This window comes from Erythrolamprus reginae, chromosome 4 (genome assembly GCF_031021105.1).
Source record: "Erythrolamprus reginae isolate rEryReg1 chromosome 4, rEryReg1.hap1, whole genome shotgun sequence".
NCBI classification, from domain to species: domain Eukaryota; kingdom Metazoa; phylum Chordata; class Lepidosauria; order Squamata; family Dipsadidae; genus Erythrolamprus; species Erythrolamprus reginae.
This window is the reverse complement of record NC_091953.1, coordinates 36,909,341-36,936,669: the sequence shown is the minus strand read 5'-3', so window position 1 is coordinate 36,936,669 and position 27,329 is coordinate 36,909,341. Positions and strand designations below refer to the sequence as shown.

The window sequence follows — 27,329 nt, the reverse complement described above, 5'->3', positions numbered from 1 at the left end:
CCATTATATTTAGGAAATCAGTGTAGATTTTTTAGAAAAAACTAGCACTTATGAGTAGGAATGTACAGAAAATTTTGATATGGTTTTGTGTGACAGTTTATTTCCCCTACATTGCTTCTCTCAAATACTTATAATTTTGTTTAGATATGTTATTCATTTGATGTTTAGTTCATTTACTATGGATATAGTTATCCTGGGCAGAATCAGCAATATGTAGCATACTAAATAAACAATTTCAACCAGAGCATAGATCAGTGGTTCTCAACCTTTCTAATGCCGTGACCCCTAAATAAGTTCCTCATGTTTTGGCGACCCCCAACCATAAGTCTAGCACCAATTCTCCCAAAAAAGCTTTAAGCTGATTGGCAGGAAGGTCAGAGGGACACCCCCCACTGTAAACACCTGATTGGTCGGATTGTAAAAATATTTATTCATTTATTTATTTATTTATTCAATTTTTATGCCGCCCTTCTCCTCAGACTCAGGGCGGCTCACAACATGTTAGCAATAGCACTGTTTAACAGAGCCAAGCCTATTGCCCCCACAATCTGGGTCCTCATTTTACCCACCTCGCAAGGATGGAAGGCTTAGTCAACCTTGAGCCGGTGATGAGATTTGAACCGCTGACCTACAGATCTACAGTTAGCTTCAGTGGCCTGCAGTACAGCATTCGACCTGCTGCGCCACCCCGGCTTAAAAATATGCTCCAAGGCGCCAGAATAGAAGCTTTAGTTCTAAACACCATGGGAAATTTGTCTTTTCCCATGGTCTTAGGCGACTCCTTTTGAAATGGTCATTCAATGCCCAAAGGGGTCCCAACCCCCAGGTTGAGAATCACTGGCATAGATGGTAGTGTTGAATTGAATTATTTATTTATTTATTTATTTATTCAATTTTTATGCCGCCCTTCTCCTTAGACTCAGGGCGGCTTACAACATGTTAGCAATAGCACTTTTTAACAGAGCTGGCATATTGCCCCCACAATCCAGGTCCTCATTTTACCCACCTTGGAAGGATGGAAGGCTGAGTCAACCTTGAGTTATCATCTGTCGTTCTGTTTTCCATTATGTGCACAAAGAAAACATTTCCTGTGATAAATATATTTATAAATATATATTTGGAAAAAACATAGGTTTTCAAAAAGCATTTAAACACACTGTATTTTTTTAAAGCTTGTATCAGAAAATATAGGTAATATACACTGAAAGTATATAAAATAAAATTATTGCCTGGGAAATTTACATTTAAAATAATAGACTTTTTGGCAATATAGTATAAATATTTATATTAAGGAAAGCTTAAAATAAATATGAAGGAAAGCTTAAAAGAAAGCTTTTCTTTCAATTGAACTTATATTAATTCAGACAGGCTGACTACAAGTGATGAACCTTATTTACATATATAGGTGATATATCTTTCCTTTTAAACTAAGTGCATTCTTGCTTTATGCAGCTAAAAACCAAAGTTAAAAATAGCGCCCAGAATACATGTATATTGAGATACATGCATTTTCCTGGTTTTTATTGCTCATTTAGCCAGTGACTTCCAGAGAACCATTGAAAACACATTAAAGTGTTTTGTGCAGTTTTGTGAAGTTTTAATTCAGGAAGAAGCAGTTGAAGATGTATGAGAAGAGAACCAGCTGTTCACTTCTCATTCTATGGCGAAAAGGTTTCCTCAAGTTGGCAGAAATGTAATGGATGGATGAGTGATGCCATTATTTTTTTCTGATTATAATCATTCCAGGGGAATGGAGATCAGAAAGCAGGAGAGCAAACTCTTTTCTTCTTTCCAATAAATCTGTCTTCCTTCCCCATGGATCAGGCAGTGCAGCATACAATCCATAGATGGAAGGCCATTTTTGTCCATTGGTGTTACGGAAGACAGCTGTACATTTGTCAAAAATAGTATTCACCTAGTCCCAGTAATCAGGCATTACTGAGTCTGCAGGGTATTTTAGGTATCGATGCACTACTTTCCATTTCTTAACCAATAGGTGGAGATCATGTGTGGACCAAGTGCTATTCAGCTCCTCATGTTCCTTACCCACTGTTGGATGCCTGCTATTATGAGTTCTGGGATATTGTGGTTCTGGAAAATTACTGTGGTTTGTTCTCATGTCCTGCAGCCACTTTGCACTGGTGTTATTTGTCTTCTCTTTCTCCCCTATGTTCTTACAGTACTTGTTCATATAGTGACTGGATAATATAGTAGTAATATGGATACTTTTGACACACGATATCACAGTTTGAATCCCAAATGGTACCTACCTTGCCAGTAGAAGTCCTGGGGCAAGGACTCCCTAATGTTTTACCTGCCTAGCTCAAATATAAGAGTAACACAAACTAGAATATCATAGTTTGTTTGTATTGTATTAGAAACCAATACAATAAGAGGAATTAGAAACTTATAAGAGAAAGTGATGATAAGTGAGCTACTGGAGCAAGCATAGATGAATGAGAGAAAAGTATCTGGAATCTACTACAACAGTAAAGCTAAACTCCCTTCCGAAAATGCATTTATACAATAAAATCAAGGCAACTCTGAGAGGTTAGAAAGCTGGTGGAATTACAGATGGGTTGAAGATTTAGGATAAAACTCAACTAATGAAAAAAAATATAAGAATCTGACTTCTTCTGAGACCTTATAAGATAAATCAGTCAGATAAAATACAAGATTGAGGGATTTCTAACTCATTTGATTACTTCTTGCTTGAAGGCAACCTAGGAACAACCATAATCATATATGTACTCCCATTGGGTACATATTCTTTCAGAACCTGGCTTGACATTTATATGAGAACAAGCTCACTTCAGACCCAATTCCAGTAAATTTTGCATTGGAAAAAATAAAAATGCCATTTGAACAACTATCTTTTCTAATGCAGACTCCTGGTTCAGAATGGGATTGTAAGAGGGGCCAAATATCAGTCTCCTGTTGAATCTCTCTCTCTCTTTTTCTGTCCCTTCTTCTCTCTCTCTCTCCTTTCCTCACTCCCTCCATTTTCATACAGCTACGACTGAACAAGATTTGGAAAGGAGTAAACCTACAGTTCCTCATGTCTCAAAAGATTCTGCAGTGAATCAAGGTAACATATTCTTTCTATGCTTCATTTTGTGAGCCCCAAATAGTTGCATAGTAGGTCATAATAGGTCATAGTAATGGCAAGTAACAACAGCATATTGTATAACATTATTCAATTTTAATTTGTGGGATTTTATGCACAGAACTGCAAGTACTATGTTGACAGAAGTAAGGAAAGATTTTTAAATTTGATTCACTTTATATAAGCTGTAAGTGTAGTTCATGGCCAACAGTTCTATTGGCTCTAAGGGGCCTGTAGTTCTGTCATATCTGGAAAACATCTGGTTGTGAATGGCTGATGAAAAATAATAATAATTCTTACAAAAATGGCCTTAACTTTTTTTAAAAGCTCTGGAAATAAAATTAAGTTTTCAAAGCCCAGAAATATTTGAATATTTTACAATTATTGAAATATAGTTCATATAATTGTAAAGGTAAAGGTTCCCCTCGCACACATGTGCTAGTCATTCCCAACTCTAGGGGGCGGTGCTCATCTCTGTTTCTAAGCTGAAGAGCCAAGGCTGCCTGGTGACGATTCTGTGGTAATGTGGCTGGCATGACTAAATGCTGAAGGAGCACGGAATGCTGTTACCTTCCCACCAAAGTGGTCCCTATTTTTCTACTTGCATTTTTACATGCTTTTGAAGTGCTAGATTGGCAGTAATGGGAGTGGCACTAGAGGAGTCGAACCACTGAACTATTGACCTTTCTGATCGACAAGCTCACCATCTTAGCTAATCAAATCCCTTCCTAGTTCATATTCCAGAGAGAAGAGGGTAGTGAATAAAAATATTTTTGGGGAGTGGGTAGCAGGAGTTGGGCTAAAGGCCTTCTTCCCTGTCAATTTGTTATGAATATAGATAGGATATACATATTAAGTGAATCTGCTTATATTAAAAAAATAACAAAAGTTTATCTTTCTCTATTTAAATCAGAGATCTTCAATCAGAGCCCCTCTTCTTGTAAGAGGGGCCAAATATCAGTCTCCTGTTGAATCTCTCTTTCTTTTTCTGTCTCTCCTTCTCTCTCTCTCTCCTTTCCTCCCTCCCTCCATCTTCATACAGCTACGACTGAACAGGATTTGGCAACTTAAGACTTGTAGACTTTAATTTCCAGAATTAAAGTACATAAGTCTTAAAGTTGCCAGGTTTGGGGATCCTGGTTTAAATGATAACAAAGTAACTTATCCCTTTCTTCAGAAATTTAAAGAATAAAAAGAGAAAAGCAACAGAATTTTTGAATTAGAAAACAATTGATGATAGTAGCAGGTGAAATAGATTTCCCAAGATTAATAAGCTTTCATTATTTTTGAAGAACAAAAAAATAATAAGGAAAACCGTCTTTAACAGAGGGGTATGTAAAACTTCCCAGTAGTTCAATCCAATGTTTGTTTATTGAAAAGTAAGACACACTTTATTCAAGGAAAAACTTATTTTCTGTGCCTTTTCCAGGAATATTTCAACAGTAAGATTTTGAAAAATATTCTATCATCTAATATTTTTTTATTAAATGCTCACTGCAATATTTCCATTTCCTTTATTAACTGCAACACAGCTTTTGGAACAATGAAATGAAAACACAAAATACTATCTGATGAAACCTGCTTTGTTTGAAGTATGCCATATATTTAGTCACACTGTGTAAAGATAAAGTGTTTGTTACTTTTGATTTCTTTTAGCTCAAACCGAAAGTGCACTGGAATCTTCGAAACCTAGCAAAGCTCCTATAAGTGAAATACCACTTGTCACATTGGGTAAATACTTTGTTTACACATTGCAAAGCTACTGAATAGTACAAAGATGATATTTAAATATCTTGTATTTGTTTTGGTTTCAGGCTAATTCAGATAATAATTGGAATGAATGATTGCTCAATGCATCTCTTCGTAAAAACACAACATCTTCTTTATTTCTCCTTGTTCTCTCATTCATAAACCAATTTTGCACGCAGTGCTTTTTTTCCTCATCTCTATCTTTAGTAGTTAAGTAAATTATCTTGGTAGTAACATAAAAACATTCCACAAGTCATTCTAAAATTTATGGGCTAATCGGTGCTAGCCAGGAGTCATAAAAGCAGGTTGTTTAGCTTACGCTCTGGAGCGTGTCCTGGACTCGTCCCTTTTGGGATTACAAGAATGAACGGAATCAGCTTCTTCTTCCATTCACACCTGGATGTGAGGTAATTGATTAATTAATTCCTCACTCTCTAATATCTCCCCCCTCTTTCTTCTAAGCGTCTCCAATTAGTGTCTAAAATGGGGATTCGTCCATCTATCATCTCCCCCATTTGATTCATCCGAACTCATGTGTATGTCATTAGCTCCATGGTCATCACTAACATTGCCATCTGTTTCTAAATCAGGTAAATTTACGATATCTAAATCACCCTCCTCCTCCAAATCTGAATATTCCTCAGGCTGCAAGGGAGTATACACAACAGTATTAATATATTTGATTTTTTTTATTATTGCCCTCAAGTCTTCTTTTTATTCCTAGAAGTCACATAGATAGAATTCCACCTTCCGATGGCAATCTATCCCTAATCTGATCTTTCAGGTGTTTTAGCAGTGCATTAATCACCATTGTAACTGAGTCCATCTATCTTGTCGTCATCCTCTTTTTTCCTTCCACCTTTCCCAGAATTGAAGCCTTTCCTAGAGATCTAGATCTTCAAATAACGTGTCTAAAATAAAATACTTTCAGCCTGTTCACTTGTGTTTTGAAATTCCACGGTCTGTCTTCAGTAAGCTATACACCCCCTGGAATTCATGGGAACTTTAAAAAAAAAAGCTAAAAATGCCACCATGAAGATTAAACTATCTTGGAAGTGAATATTTTGCCTTTGCAGTATTTATTACTAATCATATTAGTACTTCATTTGTCTCACTTAAAGAAAAACTCTTGATTATCCCCAGCCATCTTTGCTATTAAATTATCAGTATAAAATATTGTGGCTTTAAGAATGCCATTGAAAAACCACTAGCAGAGTTTACTCTTGTTTTCTATTTATGGTAATTTTAACCATCACAATCAATTTCAGTTTGGTTATAAAAAGGAATGGCTTTGTTTTTGTAAAGGAATGGCCACAATCCAACAGACATTAAACATGCTTAATCTCACTGAAATAAATCTTCATCATGATGAATCTCTCTGTTGGACTGCAGTCAATATATTTTTCAATTGCATTTTAATAAAACAAAATGACACAACTCTAAAAATACAAGCTTTTACAAGCTGTTGAGCAACAGGGTCTTTTACAGATTTGTAAATTCACATATTTGTTTTTAGTAGCCATCTTTTTGGAGTGGTATTAGGCATTGGCCTAACCATAACCATTGTCCTCGCTTGCATCCTATACAGATGCTTAGATAGCCAGTCCTCAACTTACAGTCATTCATACAGTGAATGTTCAGAGGCACAATGGCACTATACTGAGGGATTTATAGTATGACTCATGCCTGAGTTAGGGACGTTGTAGTGCCCTTCAATGGGTTGGGACAGCTAGCTAGGTGAGGGACTTGTAGGCATTTGCTCATTTTACTGAAGATCAGAGCTGAGAAACATCAAGCCAGGAATGATTTGGATCAGGGTGGAATAATTCTTGGTTAACAATGGCAACTGGGATTGCCAGTTGGCAATTGGGATTGCCAGGATTGCAGTCACTTAGCATAATGCAATCACACGACATCTTGCTTTACAACAACATCACTTAGAGATGGAAAGTCTGGTTATAAAAGTCTGGTTATAATTGTGGACATAAGTCTGTTTCCCTCGGTCTGATTTAGTAAAAATATTTATACCCTTATTTTGTAAGCAGGGAATGTGTAAAATATAAGATTATGCCCACTATATTAGATCATTAAATCATATATATTTTTCAAGGTCTTGTTTTACTTTTGTTTTTTTTAAATATTTAGATCTGCACAGGTTTCTAGGACTTCCAAAAGCAAGACCATCTCCTACACCTCAAATGCCCACAGAACCATCAGGTAAAGGTGATTGATTCCTTTTAAATATTATTTAATTACATTTTCCCTTTAAAATTCTTCAGAAAGGATTAGCATTCTTCGATTACTTTAGTCCTAAAACTTCATCATGATAACATTGAAGGTTTTTCTTTAGTCTTACTGATAAATTTAGTCTTTATATCATAAATACTTCAATTGGCATTAAATTATATCCCTGAACAGAGTTGGCCTTCTCCGGATCCCGTCGACTAAACAATGTCGTCTGGCGGGACCCAGGGGAAGAGCCTTCTCTGTGGCGGCTCCGACCCTTTGAAACCCACCCCTGCCGTCAGGCATGGTGGAACTGAAACATCTCCCCCTTGCCCATGTTGTTCTGGTGTTAGATTGATTGTATGCTTGTTTTTTAATATTCTGGGGTTGTTTTTTATGAATTTTTTAGCTTAACATTGTAATTGGATTGGTGGGTATTGGATTTGTTATTATGTATTGTTTTTACCTTGTTGTGAGCCGCCCCGAGTTTGCGGAGAGGGGCGGCATATAAATCCAATAAATCTAATCTAATCTAATCTAATCTAATCTGAAGACCTACTGTAAAACAAGCATAATTTTTTAATATAGATTTTGTGATAGTGTTTAATTTTTTAAAAAATGACAATTTCTTTTATTTTAGTTTCAAAGGAAATGCAGCCAGTTCCTTTAGAACCCAAAACACCTGTTCCAAAGACTATACCGACAAAAGCAGGTAATTATTTTTCTCAAATATTACATTTGAATAATGCATTTTAAAAAAAAAAAGCTGTTTTATATATGTTTAAATAATATTTAGCTAAAGGCACTTCCATTATGATGACTCTACTTCTGGTTTAGTTCCAATACAATTAAAATCACAGGAAAACCCCCTCATTCTCAGTGTTTAAGCTTGGAAAGTTTAAATACTATTGTGGATCATTTTCAAATTGTCTCTGAAGAATTGTGGAATAGAAATGAAAATGCCTGCTCACCAGAATAGAATAGAATTATTTATTAGCAAAGTGTGATTGGACACACAAGGAACAGACATATAGTCTGACTATATGACTGTAACAACAAGTTACAGTCATATAGTCATAAGTGGGAGGAGTTCGGTGATAGGAATGATGAGAAAAAACTAGTAGTAATAGTAATGCAGATTTAGTAAATAGTTTGATATTATTGAGGGAATTATTTGTTTAGCAGAGTGATGGCATTCGGAAAGAAACTGTTCTTATGTGTAGTTATCTTGGTGTGCGGTGCTCTATAGCGAGTTTTGAGGGTAGGAGTTGCAACAGTTTATGTCCAGGATGTGAGGGGTCAGTAAATATTTTCACATACTTTCTGTCCTGCACAAATAGCAATTTCAGAAAGGTCCATTTTTGACTCATGCAGTATACAGGTCCTCATTGGAAGGCAGGTTGGCAGCAATTGTTTTTTCTATAGTTGTGATTATCCTCAAAAGTCTATGTTGCTCTTGTTGGGTTACAGGTAGTGTTGGGCGAACCGAACCTTCAAAGTTTGGGTTCATGCCGAACTTTGTAGTGTTTGGCATGTCAAAACCGAAACCGAACTTTTAAAAAAGTTTGGGTAAAGTTCGGGTTCGCCGTTCATTCGAACACCACGAAATGCCGCCGCCTGGGAGGAGAGTGGGGAATCCCATTGTGGGATTTCCCACCTCCTTTTGCACCGAAAGCAAAAGGAGGGGGAATCCCACAATGGGATTCCAGGGGCAGGGCTTTGACATAACGGAGACTCCTTCCTTCCTGTTTCGGCCGGCCAGGAAGTAGTCTCCATGACGTCCAAGTCTCGGCCCCGGAATCCCATCATGGGATTCCCCACCTACTTTTGCTTGCAGCGCCGCTGCGGCATCCTTTTCTGTAAAAATGAAAGGAAGCAAAAGGAGGTGGAGAATTCCCCACCTCCTTGTTTATTTTTACAGAAAAGGATGCCACAGTGGCTTGCTGCTATTCAGGTTCGGGTTCAGGTTCAGGTTCGGGTTCGGTGAACTCACCCGAACTTCACCGCAAAGTTCGGGTGAGTTGGCCAAACCCGAACTTCATTGGGTTCACCCAACACCAGTTACAGGTACGGAAATGAAATAAATACAGTATTCCTAAATATAACAAAACTATCCTATCTGATTCCAAAATAGTATTCAGAGTACGTGCATGTATGTATGTACCCTATCTTTGTAATTGGGCTAGATGGATTTCCCATTGTGTTTTGTTAAACAAGCCATAATGGCATAATTCACACACATAATACTAAATCATAATGGGAGAGACTGCATCATGCTGAGACAAAAGCACAATTCACATTATGGTTTATTATTTTGCATGAGGCACAAAACCCGTATTTAGATTTAAGCAGCAGGAAGTTGGAACTAAAAAGAAAGAAAAATAATAGTCTTTTCTGGTCTTTTTGGAGAAGATCTTTTGGGGGAAGGTATATGTGACTGAATGCATCAGAAAGGATTAAGACATTGTGTAGTAGGTTTTTGTTTTTTTAAAGAGAGTGTGTTGTAATTTGTTAAAAATATTTTAATAATATATTCATCCTATTAGAAATGGGACTCTTCTAAAAGGATCAGGGCTGTGATGTTAGTTTTGAACAACATGAATATTAAACTAAAAAAAAACATATTTTCTACCTTGCACAAATAGCAATTTCAGAAAGGTCAATTTTTATTGAAAGCATTGACAGAGAGAGGATACTTTAAACTCAGATAATATATGTTTCAGATACTTTCAGCTGAAAAATAGTGTCAAAGATAAAAAATTTATTGAGAAAAAATTCTTGTTAACTTAGAATAGTTAACCAAGAGGCTAGTTTTATTGGCTAAAACATTTTAAAAATTGCCATCATAGATTTAAAGGTGTTTTTTTCTTTTAATTTTCCTTAACTCCTTTTAATCCATTAATGAATTAATATTACAAAGAAAGATTTTACTACTTGGCTTGATACTTATTTCAAGTAAAGTTTCTTGGGAAACTTAACTAAATATGTACAAACAACATATTTAAGTGTTTTAGTTGTATGAAATAAAATGTTATAAAAATTAGTTTTTTCCTATAGGAAGCAATGTGGGTGGCCTGCTTATTATTAATTTAAAGATTCTGTGAAAGACCTTTGTTAAAATGGGTATTATATTTTATCAGCACACAAATACTTCTGAATGTATAGTCTGAATCTATCTGTAAATAGGATTAATGTAATTGCTTCAGCCAAAAGCTATGATTCATGCAATTTTCCTAATAAAATCTCTTAGGTTATGTCCTTTCTTTTTGCAAAAAAACAATTTCTACAAGTTAGCATGTTTATAAACGGATTTAAAATTTAATTAGTAACATAAATCAAATACGTTTTGTGCATACATCAGAAAGCGTTTTTAGTTCATATAACGTTTTAGAAAATTTCCCTATTTTTTTTATACTTTTTCTTCCAAATATTATAAGAGTGCTGTTGTTGTTGTTGTGTTGTTGTCGATGTGTTGTTATCATTAGTCAGGTATTTAGACTGGATTTTGCTGTCACAAGATTAAGATTTTTGTGGAATTTTAATCCCCATTATGAGTTAACATTTAGAGCATGTGATGGTATCATGCTAGAAATGTATCAGGCTAGTCTAAATGTTTTTTGTTTTTGTTTTTTTAAAACATTTTGTAGTAAAGTGTGAGTGTTCTCATCAGGTTAGTATCCATCAGGGAATGTAGATTTCCAGAAGTTGTTGTTAAGGAAATTTAAAGCAATGATAGATGGCAAAAGATAAAGATTATGATGGTAGATGAAATGTGATCATTGTGGAAAGTTGACTCAGAAGGGAATAGGGAATTTTGTTTAATCTATTCATCTGGAGATTAAACTTTTTATTATTTTGTTATATTGCCCTGCTATTTACTGTCCTTACCAGTTGCTGGTGTAGTAATTTTACACGTAAATAATTTATTTCCTTTGCCCCTAGCAAAGGAATGGTATTTATTTGTGTGCTGTGTTTTCATAAACTTTGTTGTTTTGTATCTGGACCTGGAATTGTTTGAGGCCAGAGGTCTGTTTAAGGTTTTAAATTCATGACAAAGGTGACAACAGAAAAAATCCTTAGAATATAGAAAATTGTCTATATTCAAGAAGGCTGTTGGGTTAATTATTTTAATAACAAAAAAAGAAATATTCCATTTGTGAGAGATAAGAGGGACAAAAATATACATAGGAAACATATGAATCATAGTGCTTGAAGAAACTTGGAAGTCTACCAGCCTAATGTCCTACTCAATGAAGGAATCCTCATATCATTCCAGACAAATGTCTGTCAAATATTTTCTTGAAAACTTTCAGAACTTTAGGAGCCATGCTTAATGGTTCTCATAGCTGGGAAACCTATTTTATCACTTTAGATCTGGGAAGTGTCCACATATTGCTTCTTGTCTTACTCTCAGGTATTATAGAGAATAAGACCCACTTTCTGTCTTTATCATCGTATCATGCATTTGAATGCATGCCTTTTCTTCTGTAGGCTAAACATATCAAGTTTATTTAACCATTCTTTGTAGGATTTAGCCAAGTTTCTTAACCAACTTTTCTCTCTTGGTAATCTTTGCAATTACTTAACACCATCTTTGTATTGTGGTAACTGTTGTTACATCCTCAAACCCACACAGTTTCAGCCTTAAACTGTCTACCATGGACCTCACCCCATTTTTATGAGGTCCGCAAAGGGGGCAGGCAGTGAAGGGCTACCAAAGTTTTTTACTACACACTATGGGCGTGGCTTATGCAGGACGCCTTGCATTTTTTCCCAATATCTTTCAGTGAAAATTGGGTGCTCTGGGATGGAGCTCCATTTTCGCTTCCCCCCCCCATACAGGCAGTAGCCCACACCTGGGGACATGCATAAGCGCACCAGCATGCCTACAGTCCCTGTCCTACTGTCCTCATTTATTTGTATTCATTTCCTTCATTCATGTCCATGTTCATATTTATACTTGCTACATGTTTGACAAACTAATAGATATAAATAAATAAATGAACAACAAATAAACAGCATTCCAGGTGCTTTCTGATCAGTGTATCATAGAGAAGTATTGTCACTAATTTTGAGACAAAATTTTGTTGATGAAGCTCAAAACTTAACTGTTCAGAAATATAATCTATTATTGAGGTGGATGTTGCCTGCCATTTAAATTTCAATAATAAATTAGATTCCTACCCATTTTTCCCTTTAATTTTAAGCACTGAAACCTATTTATAGAGTGTTTTTCCCTCTGGTTCTAAGCATTAGTTATGCATTCCATTAATACATTACTTCCCACATTGACCTCAAATTGAACTTTTTAGCTTAGAGTTAACAAAGAATGCTTTTGCTGTAGGGTTTGCTTAGGGTTTTTTGCATGATTTTATAGGTTTTTTAATGTTTTGCTTTTATTTACATATTAATCGCAGTAAGGCTACCACTGGTCCCAAAATCATTTATGTGAAATAGAAAAATCAATTGGAAACAAGTATAAAAATACATATATGGCTTTGGGGTGCATTACTAATTTGACTGGAGTGATAAAATTTGGTCAATACATATTGAGGTTTAGGACAAAATTGGATTGATTATAGAAATTAATAACAAATCTAGGCAGATTAAAAACTTTTACCAGTGACTTTCTCTATAATTGTGCCAACTATAATAAAAAGGAATCCAAAGAATATAAAAGGACATTATTTTTTCTCAAACATGAGAACTTAATTTAATAAGAATTTGTTGTTTTCCTTAATCTTTTAAAAGGCATTGAGCCAAACTATTGGTATCTTGCCCTTTTCCTGGTAGAGGTAAGCTCTTAGGCCCAGAAATGACAAACATGGAAACTTAGTACAGAGGATATAATGTACCAATTACAGCATTTCCCTGCAATGTAAGACGTCATATAATTTGAACACTCAGTTTAGACTGGATTAGAAGTCAATGAAAAACTATTACATTTCTTAATAGCCAATTACAATCTGATTTTGAAAGTGAAAGTTTGTAGTGCAAGATAAATCAAGTTTCAACCAGCACCTCAAATTCCTAGAATCATTAGATTCCCAGCCTATATTTACTGTGTTTATGGATTAATATTATATATTTCAGTTTTAATACCAGGCCTGAGTATGCCAAGTACCATATCTTTCGGAGTATAAGATGCACCTTTTTTTCTTCCTAAAAGAGGCTGAAAATTTGAGTGCATTTTATACTCCGAATGTAGCTTTTGTCGAATCTTTTTTTCCAGCCCTAACTAGATGCTAATAATCTTCCAGCTTCCTACTCCCTCCAAAGAAGGTTTTTTTTCCTGCCCTAAGTCTTTGCAGGTTTGCTTTCATTCCTATTCCCTCTGAAAAAAGCTTTTTCAGCCCTTGCTAACAATCTTCCTGGCTTGCAACATTTATTTTTATTCCAACTCTCTCTGAAGCAGTTTTTCCTGCCCTAAGTCTTTGCAGGCTTGTTTTCATTCGTACTTCCTCTGAAAAAGGCTTTTTCTTTTCTTTCTTTTTTTTTAAATTTCTTTTTATTGTTTTCTTAAATACATATATCACATGTTGTTTGTTCAGTTTACAGATCTTGTCCAACTTTTTTACCTGTTACAATCGTTCTTAGTTAAGTCGGGTCTTATAAGTAACACTATCTTAATACTATGCAATAAAGAACAGAATAAAAAAACATTCAAAAGGTATTTGTTGTTTATAATTTGTACTGCAATTTTGTATCGTATTATACAAGAAATTTCTTCTGAATCCATTCGTGCCAATTACACCACATACTTTTAAATTCGTTAATTCTATTTCCCTTTTAAGTAAGTTTGTCATCTCGTCCATTTCTGCACATGAGTATATCTTGTCTATTATTAAGTTTGCATTGGGAGTCTGTTCATTTCTCCATGTTTGCGCTATCGCAATTCTAGTAGCTGTGTTTATATGTGTCAATAAAAAAGTGTTTGCTTTGAGTATGATCTTTTCCAAATTCCAAGAAGCATGCACTCTGGCGAATATTCTATTTCTTCCTTTGTAATTTCCTTGAGCCAGTTGTGAATAGTTTTCCAGATTTTTTGAATTTTAGAGCAGGACCACCACATATGGAAAAAAGTGCCTTTTTCTTTTTTACATTTCCAGCATATGTTTTGTAATGCTGGGTAAATCTTGACTAATCTCGCCGGGGGTAAATACCATCTGTATAGGAGCTTGTAATAGTTTTCTTTATATGCAGAGGATAGAGTAATTTTAGTTATTACATTCCATGTTTTTTCCCATTCTGCTATATGAATTTCTCTTTGTATATTTTTCTCCCAGGCTAGCATAGGGTTTTTAGTCACCTCTTTTTCTTTGTCCTGTTCTAATAGAATCTGATATAGTTTGGTTATCTGTTTAACCTCACATCCTGTTAAAATCTTGTCCAGGGTTTGGGTGGAAATTGCTATGCCTAGTGTTTGTTTGTCCTTATTATATCTGGATTTTATTTGTGTATATGTCCACCAGTCAATCTTGTGATTTTGTGACTCCAATTCTTGTTTAGTTTTTAGATCTCCGTTTGGGTGTAAGATATCTTTATAACTGATAGTCTTAGTTGGGTCTATCAGGTTTGGATATGCTATAGGCTTTTTCAACCTTAACCAGTGTTCTGTCTGGGTCCCCCCAGACGCCAACACCAACCAAAAAGAGTATCCAGACACACTGGTAAAAAGCAAAGGCAGTTTATATACTGGAAAGCAAACACAGGTAACAAAAACTGTTCTTACAGACAGGAACACGATGCAGTTTCACAGAGGTTTCACGAAGGCCAGGCAATAAAACAGGATTCTTGCTGGCAAAAACAACTCTGGAGATAATAAAACCCACGCCTCCCCCAAGTCTTCCAGGCTTCTAGGCCACAAGCCAAGATCAGAGACGCCAAGAATCGAAGCAAGGTCACAGGACTCCCAGTTGATAACTCTCCACGAGACTGTAAGGGCGGGCCTGCCTTTTCAACCCTGCTGAGGAGAACCACACCCAAACCCAGCTGTTGCCAATTCAGGGATGGAAATATCTTTCTAATTGGCCCCTTCTTTGAGCTGCACGTCTCTGCCTCATGTCTATTATAGCCTGTGCATCTTCATCCAATGAATCCAGGCTACTAGCTGGGGAGAGCCCCCCCCCGGGGGTCTCAGGCTGCTCTCCCTCCTCCTCCTCCTGACGTTCCTCTCCCCCATCTGCCTGGTCCTCCCCCTCCTGGTCACTGTCCTCCTCCTCTGGGCATGGATCTGGCAGAGCTCCAGCCGGTCCCTGAGGAGCCTCAGGCTGAATCACAACAACCAGCGGATAAAATAATGTGTTGAAGCTGAACATACAAAGAACACTGGACAGATAAATACCTGATAGGTAGATTTTTCCCATATTTTCTTCCCCTAAAAGTTAGGTGCGTCTTATACTCCGAAAGCTGCCTACTTCTTGCTTCTCTCTTTTGATCACTACCCTGTTTCCCCGAAAATAAGACATACCCCGAAAGTAAGGCATGTCAGAGGTTTTGCAGAATTTGCTAATATAAGGCACCCCCCCGAAAATAAGGCGTAGTCAAGTTTACATACAGTACGGTGGAAAAATATATGGTACCATTCAAAGCTGTTCATAGCAGTACCATAATAATGTGGCGTCCCCTGCTGGCCCCTTCCATTGCTTTGTACCGTCCAGTACAGCAGACACAGTCTCACTGCCATTACAATCTCCACTACAGTGCGTAGACTGTAGTTCCTCTGGTGGCCGGAAGCTGCAATAGCGTGAGTATACTGTTGTACCATATAAGTGCCGTCGTTTGTGTGTGTGTGTGCCATACTGACAGGTACCGTACCCTAATCAGTGTACCGTACGGTACAATTTCTTTGGGGGTGTCAGCTTTTCTGTCTGTGAATTTGTCTTATTTGAGAAATATAAGGCACCTCCCCGAAAATAAGACGTAGCACAAATTTTGGAGCAAAAATTAATATAAGACAGTGTCTTATTTTCAGGGAAACACGGTAAGTAACTGAGTAACTCCATTTTATTTACTGAGTTTTTATTTATTTATTTTTTTTATTTTTATTTATTTATTTGTCAAGTATGTATTGATAGCATACATAGATATAGCACTTTTTATATGCATGATATGGGTACTAATAAGAGGGAAACAGGGATGGTAGAATTGCTGGTGCATTTATGACCTCTTAGGAATTGGGTGAGATCAACAGTGGACAGTTTGAGAGTAAAGTTTTGGGGTTAGGAGACGAAACTACAGTCAGGTAGTGAGTTCCGGGCATTAACTACTCAGTTGCTAAAGTCATATTTTCTACAGTTATTAAAGTTTTGTTATAATTGTTAAATGTATTTGGTTTTATTTTTTAGTTCTCTGTAGAGATATCTGCTATTCTGCCCCTGAATAACACCTAATTTTGTTAGCTTGTTTATATTTCACAGGTAAACAATGAAAGTTGAGAATCACATTGCTTTGCTGAAATGCATATTATGGGCTAATCCAAATAATTGCATTCTGAAAATTCTTGCCTCTTTTTCAAAGCCTTTAAAAGTAGTGGTGAGGTTAGAAGATTTGGCGAATTAAAAACTCTGTCTGATATTTTTTCAATTTACCAATCTATTCTGTAGCAGAAGATACTCCAGAATATGCTTTTGAAAACACTGAGTAATAGAAATGTGTCAGCTTTAAAGTCTCAGTTGGTTGAAAAAATAAAGTTTCCAAGTATTATTTTCAATAAATGAAGGAGGTTGCTTCCAAGGGAAGTTATCCTCTGCAATAATTGAGGTTTTGTCATTCATACACATAATTGTTGTTTGGACTGGTGTTTCTATGAGCAAATGTTTCATGTCTTCATTACACTCCTGTAATTCTATGCCAGTTTATTTGCATGACATACCTTTGGAAGTCATTCTTTACTAAAGAACTTCAGAAAAAAATGGATGGCCCTGGGTCAGAAATCCTGTAATAGATCCTGCACAGACCTAGGAGGGGAGTAGAGGGCCTTTAAAATTCCTTCCAACCATATGTTTAAGAAGAATTGTTAGAAATATATAAATATAACATGTGGCATTGATTCTGATAAAAGCTGTAAGTAGACCAGCATTTGTTCAAATTCAGCTACAATTTTGTGAACAGAATCCTTACCGCTGTGAAATTTAAACTGAGTGCTTCATCTGTAACAACTAATAAAAGCAATACATATTGACAATGAAAATGCTTCATCCTGTATAACCAAAAATATTTTTCCACAGGCAAAACCTTCTTTTTAAGATTGCTTTTCTCTCACCATCTTTTGTACATTCATTTTTCCCCCCTAGCAGTAACAAATGAACCCACTTTGGAATCTTTCCCATCCAAAACATCTAAAACTCTTGACTGGCCAAGGGCAACTCTGGGTAAAGTTATTTTTCACTGGAAATGATTATACTGAGTTTTTCTATTTCATCACAAACATTTTCATTCCATGAGAATTAATTTGTTTGAGAATGCAATAGCCATTTTTTCCATACTAACCTTGTCTGTTTTCATCTTCTTTAAGCCTCTAAAAAAGCTTTGGAAATTGTGATACATAACTGGATTTTAAATTTTAGATAACCATGGATGATTATTATTATTATTATTATTATTATTATTATTATTATTATTATTATTATTATTATTCATTTTCATCTAAAAACATCTTTGTGAGTAGATTGCCTACTGATTACTTACTTGTTTGGGGAACATTAAGATCTTAAATTGTATTCTGTAAAACATGCATCACATCTTTATCATCTTCATCAACTTTCTGGTCCATTTCTAACCAAATTTCTTCATCATTACAAGATCCTTGCATGTGAGACTTTATGTCAAATGTTTATAAATCAATCTTTAATGATTTTAAATATATTTAAATATATAAGTTGATGCTCTTTTCAGCACCATCTGAAATCCCATTTATTACATTGAAATGGAAGGCTTCGGCCACCCCAGAAAGATGGCATGACAAACCTGGTAATTAAAAACCTTTAAGCATGCATGTATATTCATTTGTTTATGCATCACTATAATATGAATTTATATTTTTCCTTCATTGAACTTGAATATCAGCTAAAAATCATTATATGTACCCTTATAATTAGTATATTGGTTTCTAATAATTTTTATTTTCAGGATTGGGAGAATACCAATTATTTTATGTTTATTTTATCTTGTATGTAAAAAGGAACTTTGAGCCATGTTGCATTTTACATCTTGTACAATCACTTGAAGAAAGCATTCAGGTTTAACCGTTTGTTCTTATGTTGAAAAGGAAAAGCATAAATAACAGTTGGGCATTATGTAAACATTTCTAATTGGCTGGTTCTTTGGTACATTATCAAACCAATGTCTTATAATATACATTTGTATTCGTGTGTTTGTCTATGTGTATGAAACTAGAGGTATATATTGGCTCTATGTAGGTAGATATTTGCATATGCATGATGATTTTACTTTCATTTCAGATATTAAGAATAAATAAATAGGATAAATAGGAAATATTTGCTTTCGGTATCATGAATGAAATTTATTTTTTCTGTGTAGTGTTTGAATTGTTTTGTTTTTTCTTAGTCTCTACTCTACCATCTGCGAAGCAAAACATACCTAAATCATCTAGGATTACTGAAAAATTAAAAACACCTACAGGTAACAAAAATCCATTGGCAGGTAGTTCTGACTATATTTTTCAATAGAACAGAACAGTGTTATAGCTTGAGTCCTTGGCGATCTCTGACTGTGTATATCTGCTTGCAGACTTTTCATTACCCAACTATGTACTAAAATCAGTCTAATCAGTGGGTTTTGTTAGTCAGTGGGATTTTTTAGTCAGTGGGGTTTGCCAGTGTTGGTGGGGTCATTTTCATCTTGCTAATATCTTGATTAAAGTTTCTGCCTGCTTGTTTGATGTTAATCCCTGCTTAAATGACTGTTGGTTGTTGGGGTCTTTTTGTTTTCTTCTTATCTTTTTATTATTGCTTTTGAAAGATATGTAATTATGATTGATCTCCATGTGTCTATTGATCACTGGCTTGTCAAAATACCAAGGTTCCCGGAATTTCCTAGTATTTTCTTTATTTGGGTTGCTCTAGGATAGCGATAGCGAACCTATGGCATGGAGCCATATCTGCTGGCACACAAGCCATTGCCCTAATACAGTTCCAACGTGCATGTATGTGCTGGCCAGCTGTTCTCTAGCTTAGACAGAGGCTCTGGGAGAGTGTTTTTGACTTCCAGAAAGCCTTTGAGGGAGATGGGGGAGGTCATTTTTGCTCTCCTCCGGCTCCAGGGAAGCCTTTGGAGCCTGGCGAGGGTGAAACATGAGCCTACTAAGCCCACCATAAGTTGGGAAACAGGCCGTTTCTGGTCTCCAGAGGGCCTCCGGGGGATGGAGGAAGCTCCTTTCGCCCTCCCTAGCCATTGAATTATGGGTGTAGACACTCACTCATGCGTGATAGCACACATACACTCTCTTTTGGCACCTGAGGAAAGAAAGGTTCACCATCACCGGTCTAGGATGCTCACAATTTTCCAGCTGAAACTATGGTTGTGTCAGTTTAAATGTTATAAGGTTTTTCCGATGAAAAATCTCCTTTTCACAATGGCAAATGATAAAACAATGATGTTTTCCGGAAGGTTAGACTCCAGTCACATCAATAAAATGGCCTTGAGAATCTGTTCTGAGCATCCCTCCCACATGCAATTTTGTGGTAGGAAGAAAGTGAGAGAAAGTGAGAAACCACAGGAGGGCTACAAACAGACTTCTGGATAACTTACAAATTACATGAATGAAATAAGATGATTGTACAATAAAAACCTGCATGCATACGGAAGTGTTATTTGTCAATATTTATTTATTAGATTAGATTTGTATGCCGCCCCTCTCCGTATACTCATTATTCAATATGAACATTCAGAACATTTGTATTTATTTCGCTTTAAATCCTTTGAGATTTTCATTCTTATTATCCTAGTTGGCAATCTAGATATTGAAATAATGTATAGACAAGCATTATAGCATTTATAATGCTATAAAAAAATCTTTGGGTACATTTAGGTAAGAAACTTAGAATGGTATGTAATAGAATTGTGTGACGATAATTCTATCAGCTCAGTTGTGTCTGATTCCCTGCGATTCCATGGGACAGCTCTCTTTAAAAATTTTCTAATTTTGTATGGCTTCTTTCAGCTGTTGTATGCTCGGGCTGATATTAGCTTTGTTGGAGTCTAGCCATTGTGGTTTTGGCAGCCTAACTTGCTTTTACCACTGATCATTGGACACATAACTTCCTTTTCCAGTGAGTTCAATCGCATGAGATGGCTGAAATAAAAAAGGCAGAATTTTATGATTTTTCCATCCAGCAATAGGTCTAGTTTTATGTGCTCCAATAATTACTTATTTGTCACCCTTGCTGTCCAAGGAATGTGCAAGAGCCTTCTCCAACACCACACCTAAAATAACTTGATTTTTCCCTTGTTTAGCTTTTTCATGGTTCAGTTTTTGCAGCCGTAGGTAACTGTTGCAAAAACAACCACGTTGCATAATCTGCATTTAGTTGCTGATAATCCTCTTTCAATTCATGCTTATTCATGTTCATCATTGATGTGTGCAGTTTGACCCTTTATTTCTGAATTGCATTCAGATTGCTTTGATCAATCTGCAATACTGGGAAAGTGATTCTTGTACTCATTTCATCTCTTCACCATCAATTTTTATTTTGATATTTCTATCCCTATGGTTAGTCTTATTGATCTTTAGGAAAAGACTAAATCTCTCTCTCTCTCTCTCTCTCCCCCTCCCTCCCTCCCTCCCTCCCTTTTGATCATGTGTTCAGTCTTCTTTGGTTTCTGACAAGGACTTCCGTTGTCAGCATATTGAAAATTGTTGATGTTTTTCCTGCTAATCTTTACTGTATCTTTTGATTTTTCAAGATTCAGCTTTCATATGATCACTTTGCCATTTGTGTTGAAAAAGAAAGGTGAAAGAATGCAACCTTACCATACTTCTTTCTCTATTTTAAACTAAACGGTACCTTCATATATTATTTGCAAAATGACTTTCTGACTTATGTACAGGGCTTGCAGAACCAGATGTATTGACATTCCGAGGTCTTAAGACTCTCCAGTTTGTTATGATCAACACAATCAACTTACTTACAGTAATGTGCTTTGATATTCCTGAGGTTTTTCCATAATCCATCATAGATTTGCAATGTGGTCAATAGTGCCATGGCCCATTATGAAGCCATCTTGCACATTTTGGTTTACAGAATTTTCCTCCATACATTTGACTAATCTAATCTCTAAAATTTATCTAATTTTAGAACTATCTGTACTGATCCCCAGCACCAGTTCTTTGACATAGAATTCCATTAATTTAATTAAGTATTTTTATATCTATTTTGATTATCTTAGTAAGATGGGTGAAACATTGTAAGAGAGACAAAATATTTTCTCTATCAAGTATGCAACTGAAAGAAATGAATATTGGATACTTTTATTCACCTTCTTTTTAAATTAAAAAGACCCAATAATGTAGACTTTCCTTGCAGGGCAACTGTCTTGTATCTTTTCCAATATATTTTCAACTACATTCAATTAATTTTAACTAAATAAAACATCTTGGTCGGTATTATAATGCTTACCATAGAGCATCATTTGGGCAATTTTATTTTCAGTAAATAATTCCCAATAATTCCATTGGGCTCTGAAGCCAATTCTGGGGAGAATACTTTTTCAAAGGTCTTACAATTTAAATTTATATCCTCTAATTATCACAATATCTCAGTGGTTCTTGTTCACATTCTCAAATGTAATTACCAAGTCATTTTAAATGGGAAAAAACACACAGTTCAATTTCTTGTTGCTATGCATACATATATCTAGAGTTTTTTTCCCTAACAGTACACAATTATTATCTAATATTGCTGGGGTAATTTTATACTATTAGAAAAATAATTCACAAAATTACAAACTTCCTGGTGAAGATAGCTAAATCTATGTCTTTCTGCAAATTTTGAGATTTGGGGGGTTTGTGTTTCATGTTTAACTCTTTATAGCCCTGTTTCATAACATTTTAAGTGGATCACATAAATGGATAAAAGGTAGTTGCCTTTGGAAAATTAGTATTATCTAAATATTAACTATAATCATAACATATTATAACAATAATAACAATAGAGTTGGAAGGGACTTTGAAGGTCTTCTAGTCCAATCCCCTGCCTAGGCAGGAAATCCTACACTACTTCAGACAGATGGCTATCCAACATCTTCTTTAAAAATTTTCAGTGTTGGAGCATTCACAACTTCTGGAAGAAAGCTGTTCCACTGATTAATTGTTCTAACTGTCAGGAAATTTCTCCTTAGTTCTAAGTTGCTTCTTTCCTTGTTCAGCTTCCACCCATTGCTTCTTGTTCTAACCTCAGGTGCTTTGGAGAATAGGTTGACTCCTTCTTCTTTGTGGAGATATTGGAACAATGCTATCAAGTCTCCCTTAATCTTTCATTAAACTAGCCATGCCCAGTTCTTGCAACTGTTCTTCATATGTTTCAGCCTCCAGTCTCCTAATCATCTTTGTCGCTCTTTTCTGCACTTTTTCTAGAGTCTCAGCATCCTTTTTGCATCGTGGCAACCAAAACTGAATGCAGTATTCCTTACCAAGGCCTTATAAAGTGGTTTTATGTATCTCTCCTCTATATAATAAGTTAATAGTTGTTATTCAAGAGTTTAATCTAAGCCAGTGCAATATATCTTTCTCTCTAGAAAATAAATTGCTCTCATAGAAAGTGAAGATCTCACTATGAAGAGATAAGTTCTTTTTCAGTAGAGGCTAAGTAGCCATAGTTGCAACAAAAATCAGCTTCTAGAATAATATTTTATGTGACAGTATCTAATTTCCAAATGATATTTTTCTTTTCTTTTTTTCATTAGCAGAAAAAGAATTACAACCGAAAACCACTGCATCAACCACTTTTAAAATCCCAGAATTGACAAGAATGACAATGGGTAAAGATTAATTATGTTTAGATAAAATTGCAGGAAATTGTAATTTGCACATATTTTTTGATATTACATAAGTGGACTGTTGCAATAATAGCAGTGGGTGGTCTCTTTGTCTGGCCATGGTATACCAGCTCTTATCTTATGCTTGAGTTTTGGCTGCGCAATTTCTTTGCCTGGTTTTACATCAGACTTCAAGTGATGAATCCTAAATGGAAACCATACTTTGTATCAGATTTGATCATCTCATTCTTTTAATTTGAATCTTAGAATAGAATTCTTTATTGGCCAAGTGTGATTGGACACACAAGGAATTTGTCTTTGGTGCATATGCTCTCAGTGTATACAAAGAAAAAATAAAATATATTCGTCAAGTAAAATATTTTATATAGTATAGTAATATATAAAGTAATATATAAAAGTAATAGTGATACTTGCTAAAGTTCTACACTGTTTACCATGCATAATTTGTAATGGCCTAGGGGGGAAGGAATATCTTAACTCCCCCGTGCCTGGCGGCATAAATGAGTCTTGAGTAGTTTACAAAAGACAGGGAGGGTGGGGGCAGTTCTAATCTCGGGGGGGGGGGAAGTTGGTTCCATCATGAAATAAATATTCTTTCATTTGCTCTAAATATGCATAACTTCTCTGCTTGTATAAAGATATACACATACTCACACACATACATATGAAAAAATAATTATCTGAGATAATGGCTGTGAAAGTAATTGATTAGCCTGTAACTTAAAGCAAATGCATTAATTATTATTTAAAGAAATATTTTATTTGCACCAAAGAAGTTATTTAAAATCACAGCAGTATATTTAAAAAAATAAATGGACCATTTTAAAAATCCAAATGAAGCATGAATAAGTAAATTCAACTGGTTTGATTGCCTTTTTCCTTTCTAAAAATATCAGAATGCACACTGTACATTTTTAGGTATTGATCAGGTTCCAAAAGCCAATTAAGATAAATCAGTGAGCCAAATGCTATACATATAGAGCCAGAAAACTAAAGCTCTTTAAAATCAATAAAACTTGTTTCTAAACTATTTCATTTAAAAAACAAGCTCATTTCTTTTTGTTGCAACATTTGTTTAGAAATGGCCATGTGGGGGGAAAAGAGGGAAGTCAAAAATACAAATAAAACCAATGTATAAATTCCTATTTATCAACCATGTGGGTTGATTTTATACAATTTTGCATTTAGATGTGCACAAAATTCTGTTACAGAAGGATTCTTATCCAGTTCAAGAATTTGTAAAGAAGCAGTTCTAAGTGCATAGTGCTCTAAAAAAACCTGTCATTTTTACTTTTTATCCTTCAGTTCCCAGGGGGCAAAAATTCCCTGTTTCCACGCCCCAATTCCTTCCTCATCTGGAAGAGCCAAAGATTACACTGGGTAATTGCTATGAACTTTCCTATAAATGTTTTGTTCCACAGCGTGGATCAAGCTTTCACTTATATTGTTTTGGACAAATATTTCATAATAACAGAACATGTCATGTTGTTTTTCTTATATAACATTGCAACATGAAATAAAATATACTAATTATAAGGATTCTTTTTGACTTATCTAGAAATCCAGACATCTTTTGTGCTATTATTTTATGAAATTACTGAACTAATATAATTGGACAATAATTTTGTCAAACCACCCTGAGTCCTTCAGGATTGGGTGGCACAGAAGTTGAATAAATAAATATTGATTGAAAATTGCAGTACATGATAATTAGACCACAATTCTGAAAGTATTTAAGATATTCATAAACATAAAAATTATATAAAATTTGTAATGGCTTCATGAAATCTATTTTCATTGATTGCAAATATTCCGGTATGATTAATATTATCTGTATATTCAAAGTATGTTAAATCATAAGTGAATTGTTCACTTAATAGGTTCTTGGGGATCAAATATCAAAAATGTCTGTTTCAGTGTGGAAGGTTTTGATTTGTGATCGATTTCCTATAATTCAGTGTCTCTAATATCTAATATCTCCAAGAAACCTAACTAGAAAGTTATCTCTCTATTATCTCTCTGGCTGAAAATGCACATTAACTCTCCACTGTGATTTAAGTCATTGCTTGAAATAGCACAAGCTGCATATCATTTTTAATACTGGAATAAGTGGCAGGACTGTGTATGCATATAAACAATGGAAAGCCATCTGCAACATGTTTCTGTCAGGATAAAATGTGTGAAGATAAATCCGAAATAAAACTAGTTAGTATTCTAGAGAGTAAGGGCTAATATTATTATTTTTAAATACTAACTTATTTTTTTCAAGTTTCTCAACAAATGTCCATTGTTATTTAATTATCACAACATTTAAGGTTAGCTTTTTAACATTTAAAGGAAGTTCAGGGTTCCCTATAATGTTAGCTCTGTCACATAAGGATTGGATAGAGTGGTCAAGGAACAGACGGGAAATTTTATGCAAGGAGTAGTCAATGTCTCTAAAGAAAGGAGAGATTCTATCAGTTTTGAAAGAATCTCTGGTCTACCCATTCCTTAACAGGTCAGTCCTGGACTGAACATTGATTTTTGTTAAAAATGGTTCCTATCTCATCAAAGATACTGGTATTTAGGGCTTTTGGGAAGACCTTTGGGGACTGATAATTGTGAAACCATGAGTGTAGAAACTGGTTATGTCATGTGTCATGTATTTGTGATGTTATATGATATTTATTATTTATTTCTTTATTAGGTTTTTAATAAATAAATTATCCTGAGACTCAGGGCAGCTTACAACAAGACAAATACAAAATATGCTAGAAATCTAACATTTAAATTTAACATTTAAATTACTAAAAAACATCAAATCTAAAGTCACGTAAAAAAATCTTAACAAGTCATATTCTAAAACCCCAATTCATTTAAAAACCAATCATTTATTTATTATTTATTTATTTATTGGATTTGTATGCCGTCCCTCTCCGAGGCCTCGGGGCAGCTCACAACATATATAAAAAACATAACAATACATCCAATCCAAACAATATAATTAAAATATAATTTTAAAAACCTTAAAAATCCCGAATAATCATCCACGTTTAATATTAGCATACATTAGCAATCATAGGCCTGCATAGATGTTAAAAATGAATATGCTAAATACTACCTATTCAATGTACTGATTCAGTATTATTCTTAAGCAAGCTTTCAACTTATATGAAATTTCCAGAATCATATACAATATTAACTAGCGTATTTATTATTTATTTATTTATTTATTTTTATTTATTTATTTATTCGATTTTTTAATGCCGCCCTTCTCCTTAGACTCAGGGCGGCTTACAACATGTTAGCAATAGCAATTTTTAACAGAGCCAGCATATTGCCCCCACAATCCGGGTCCTCATTTTACCCACCTCGGAAGAACGGAAGGCTGAGTCAACCTTGAGCCGGTGATGAGATTTGAACCGCTGACCTGCAGATCTACTGTCAGCTTCAGTGGCGTGCAGTACAGCACTCTACCTGCTGCGCCACCCCGGCTCATTCAGTTAGTTAGTTAGTTAGTTAGTTAGTTAGTTAGTTAGTTAGTTATGATGTTTTAATTGTCTTTAACAAATAATATGCCATTAAAATATCCCATGAAAAATACCAGACTTGAATCCTTAGATTTCTTTCCTCTGTTTCAGTATAATATATTTTATACTCCAGCAGTTACCAACAAATTGGTTCCACTTCCTGCTACAACAAAGATATCTGTCACTGATGGACATCCAGTGGCAACATTGGGTAACATATCTTTTACTTCAACAACTACTAATTCTCAAATTACTTTCTTCTCCTGCTCATATGATCCATCCATTATTTTTATTTAATCATATGTTTTACTCATCTCATTTATTTATCATCAACATTTCATTCGTTATTTAAATACTGTGTTTTCCTTCTACAAGGATTAAAAGAGGTGTTTGATTCCCTAAAGTTGATAAACTATGAATCTAAACTGTTGCATTCTATTGAATTGTGCCAAAACTGGGTAAAATTGTGAGCCTCTAAAATAAGAATATCAAATGTGATATGAATATGTGGTAGGATGAAAATAATAGAGTCCATGATTACATGTCTGATAGAAGTGGGCATATGCTTAATCTATTGGATGAGTAGATTTAGTAAAGTAAGAAGAAAAGCCTAATATATACTTGATTCGGTAATATTTGCCCCTAATTGGGCCATCTTTGCTTTGAAATCCATTACACAACTACAATTGAGAAAGTAATAATTGAAACCACATTACTAG

The 27,329-nt window shown here is 35.0% G+C and overlaps 1 protein-coding gene across 1 annotated transcript in view; it reads left to right on the top strand.

Moving 5' to 3' along the window:
• The window catches only part of LOC139167122 (target of Nesh-SH3-like), an 84,895-nt gene that overhangs the window by 44,154 nt on the left and 13,412 nt on the right, over window positions 1-27,329 (top strand). Inside the window, exons 10-19 of the mRNA XM_070751541.1 lie at window positions 3,014-3,088; window positions 4,763-4,837; window positions 7,001-7,072; window positions 7,722-7,793; window positions 17,377-17,454; window positions 17,978-18,052; window positions 18,650-18,724; window positions 23,006-23,080; window positions 24,404-24,478; window positions 26,744-26,821. Coding sequence (XP_070607642.1) covers window positions 3,014-3,088; window positions 4,763-4,837; window positions 7,001-7,072; window positions 7,722-7,793; window positions 17,377-17,454; window positions 17,978-18,052; window positions 18,650-18,724; window positions 23,006-23,080; window positions 24,404-24,478; window positions 26,744-26,821 — 750 coding nt within the window. The remainder of the gene's footprint in view (window positions 1-3,013; window positions 3,089-4,762; window positions 4,838-7,000; window positions 7,073-7,721; window positions 7,794-17,376; window positions 17,455-17,977; window positions 18,053-18,649; window positions 18,725-23,005; window positions 23,081-24,403; window positions 24,479-26,743; window positions 26,822-27,329) is intronic.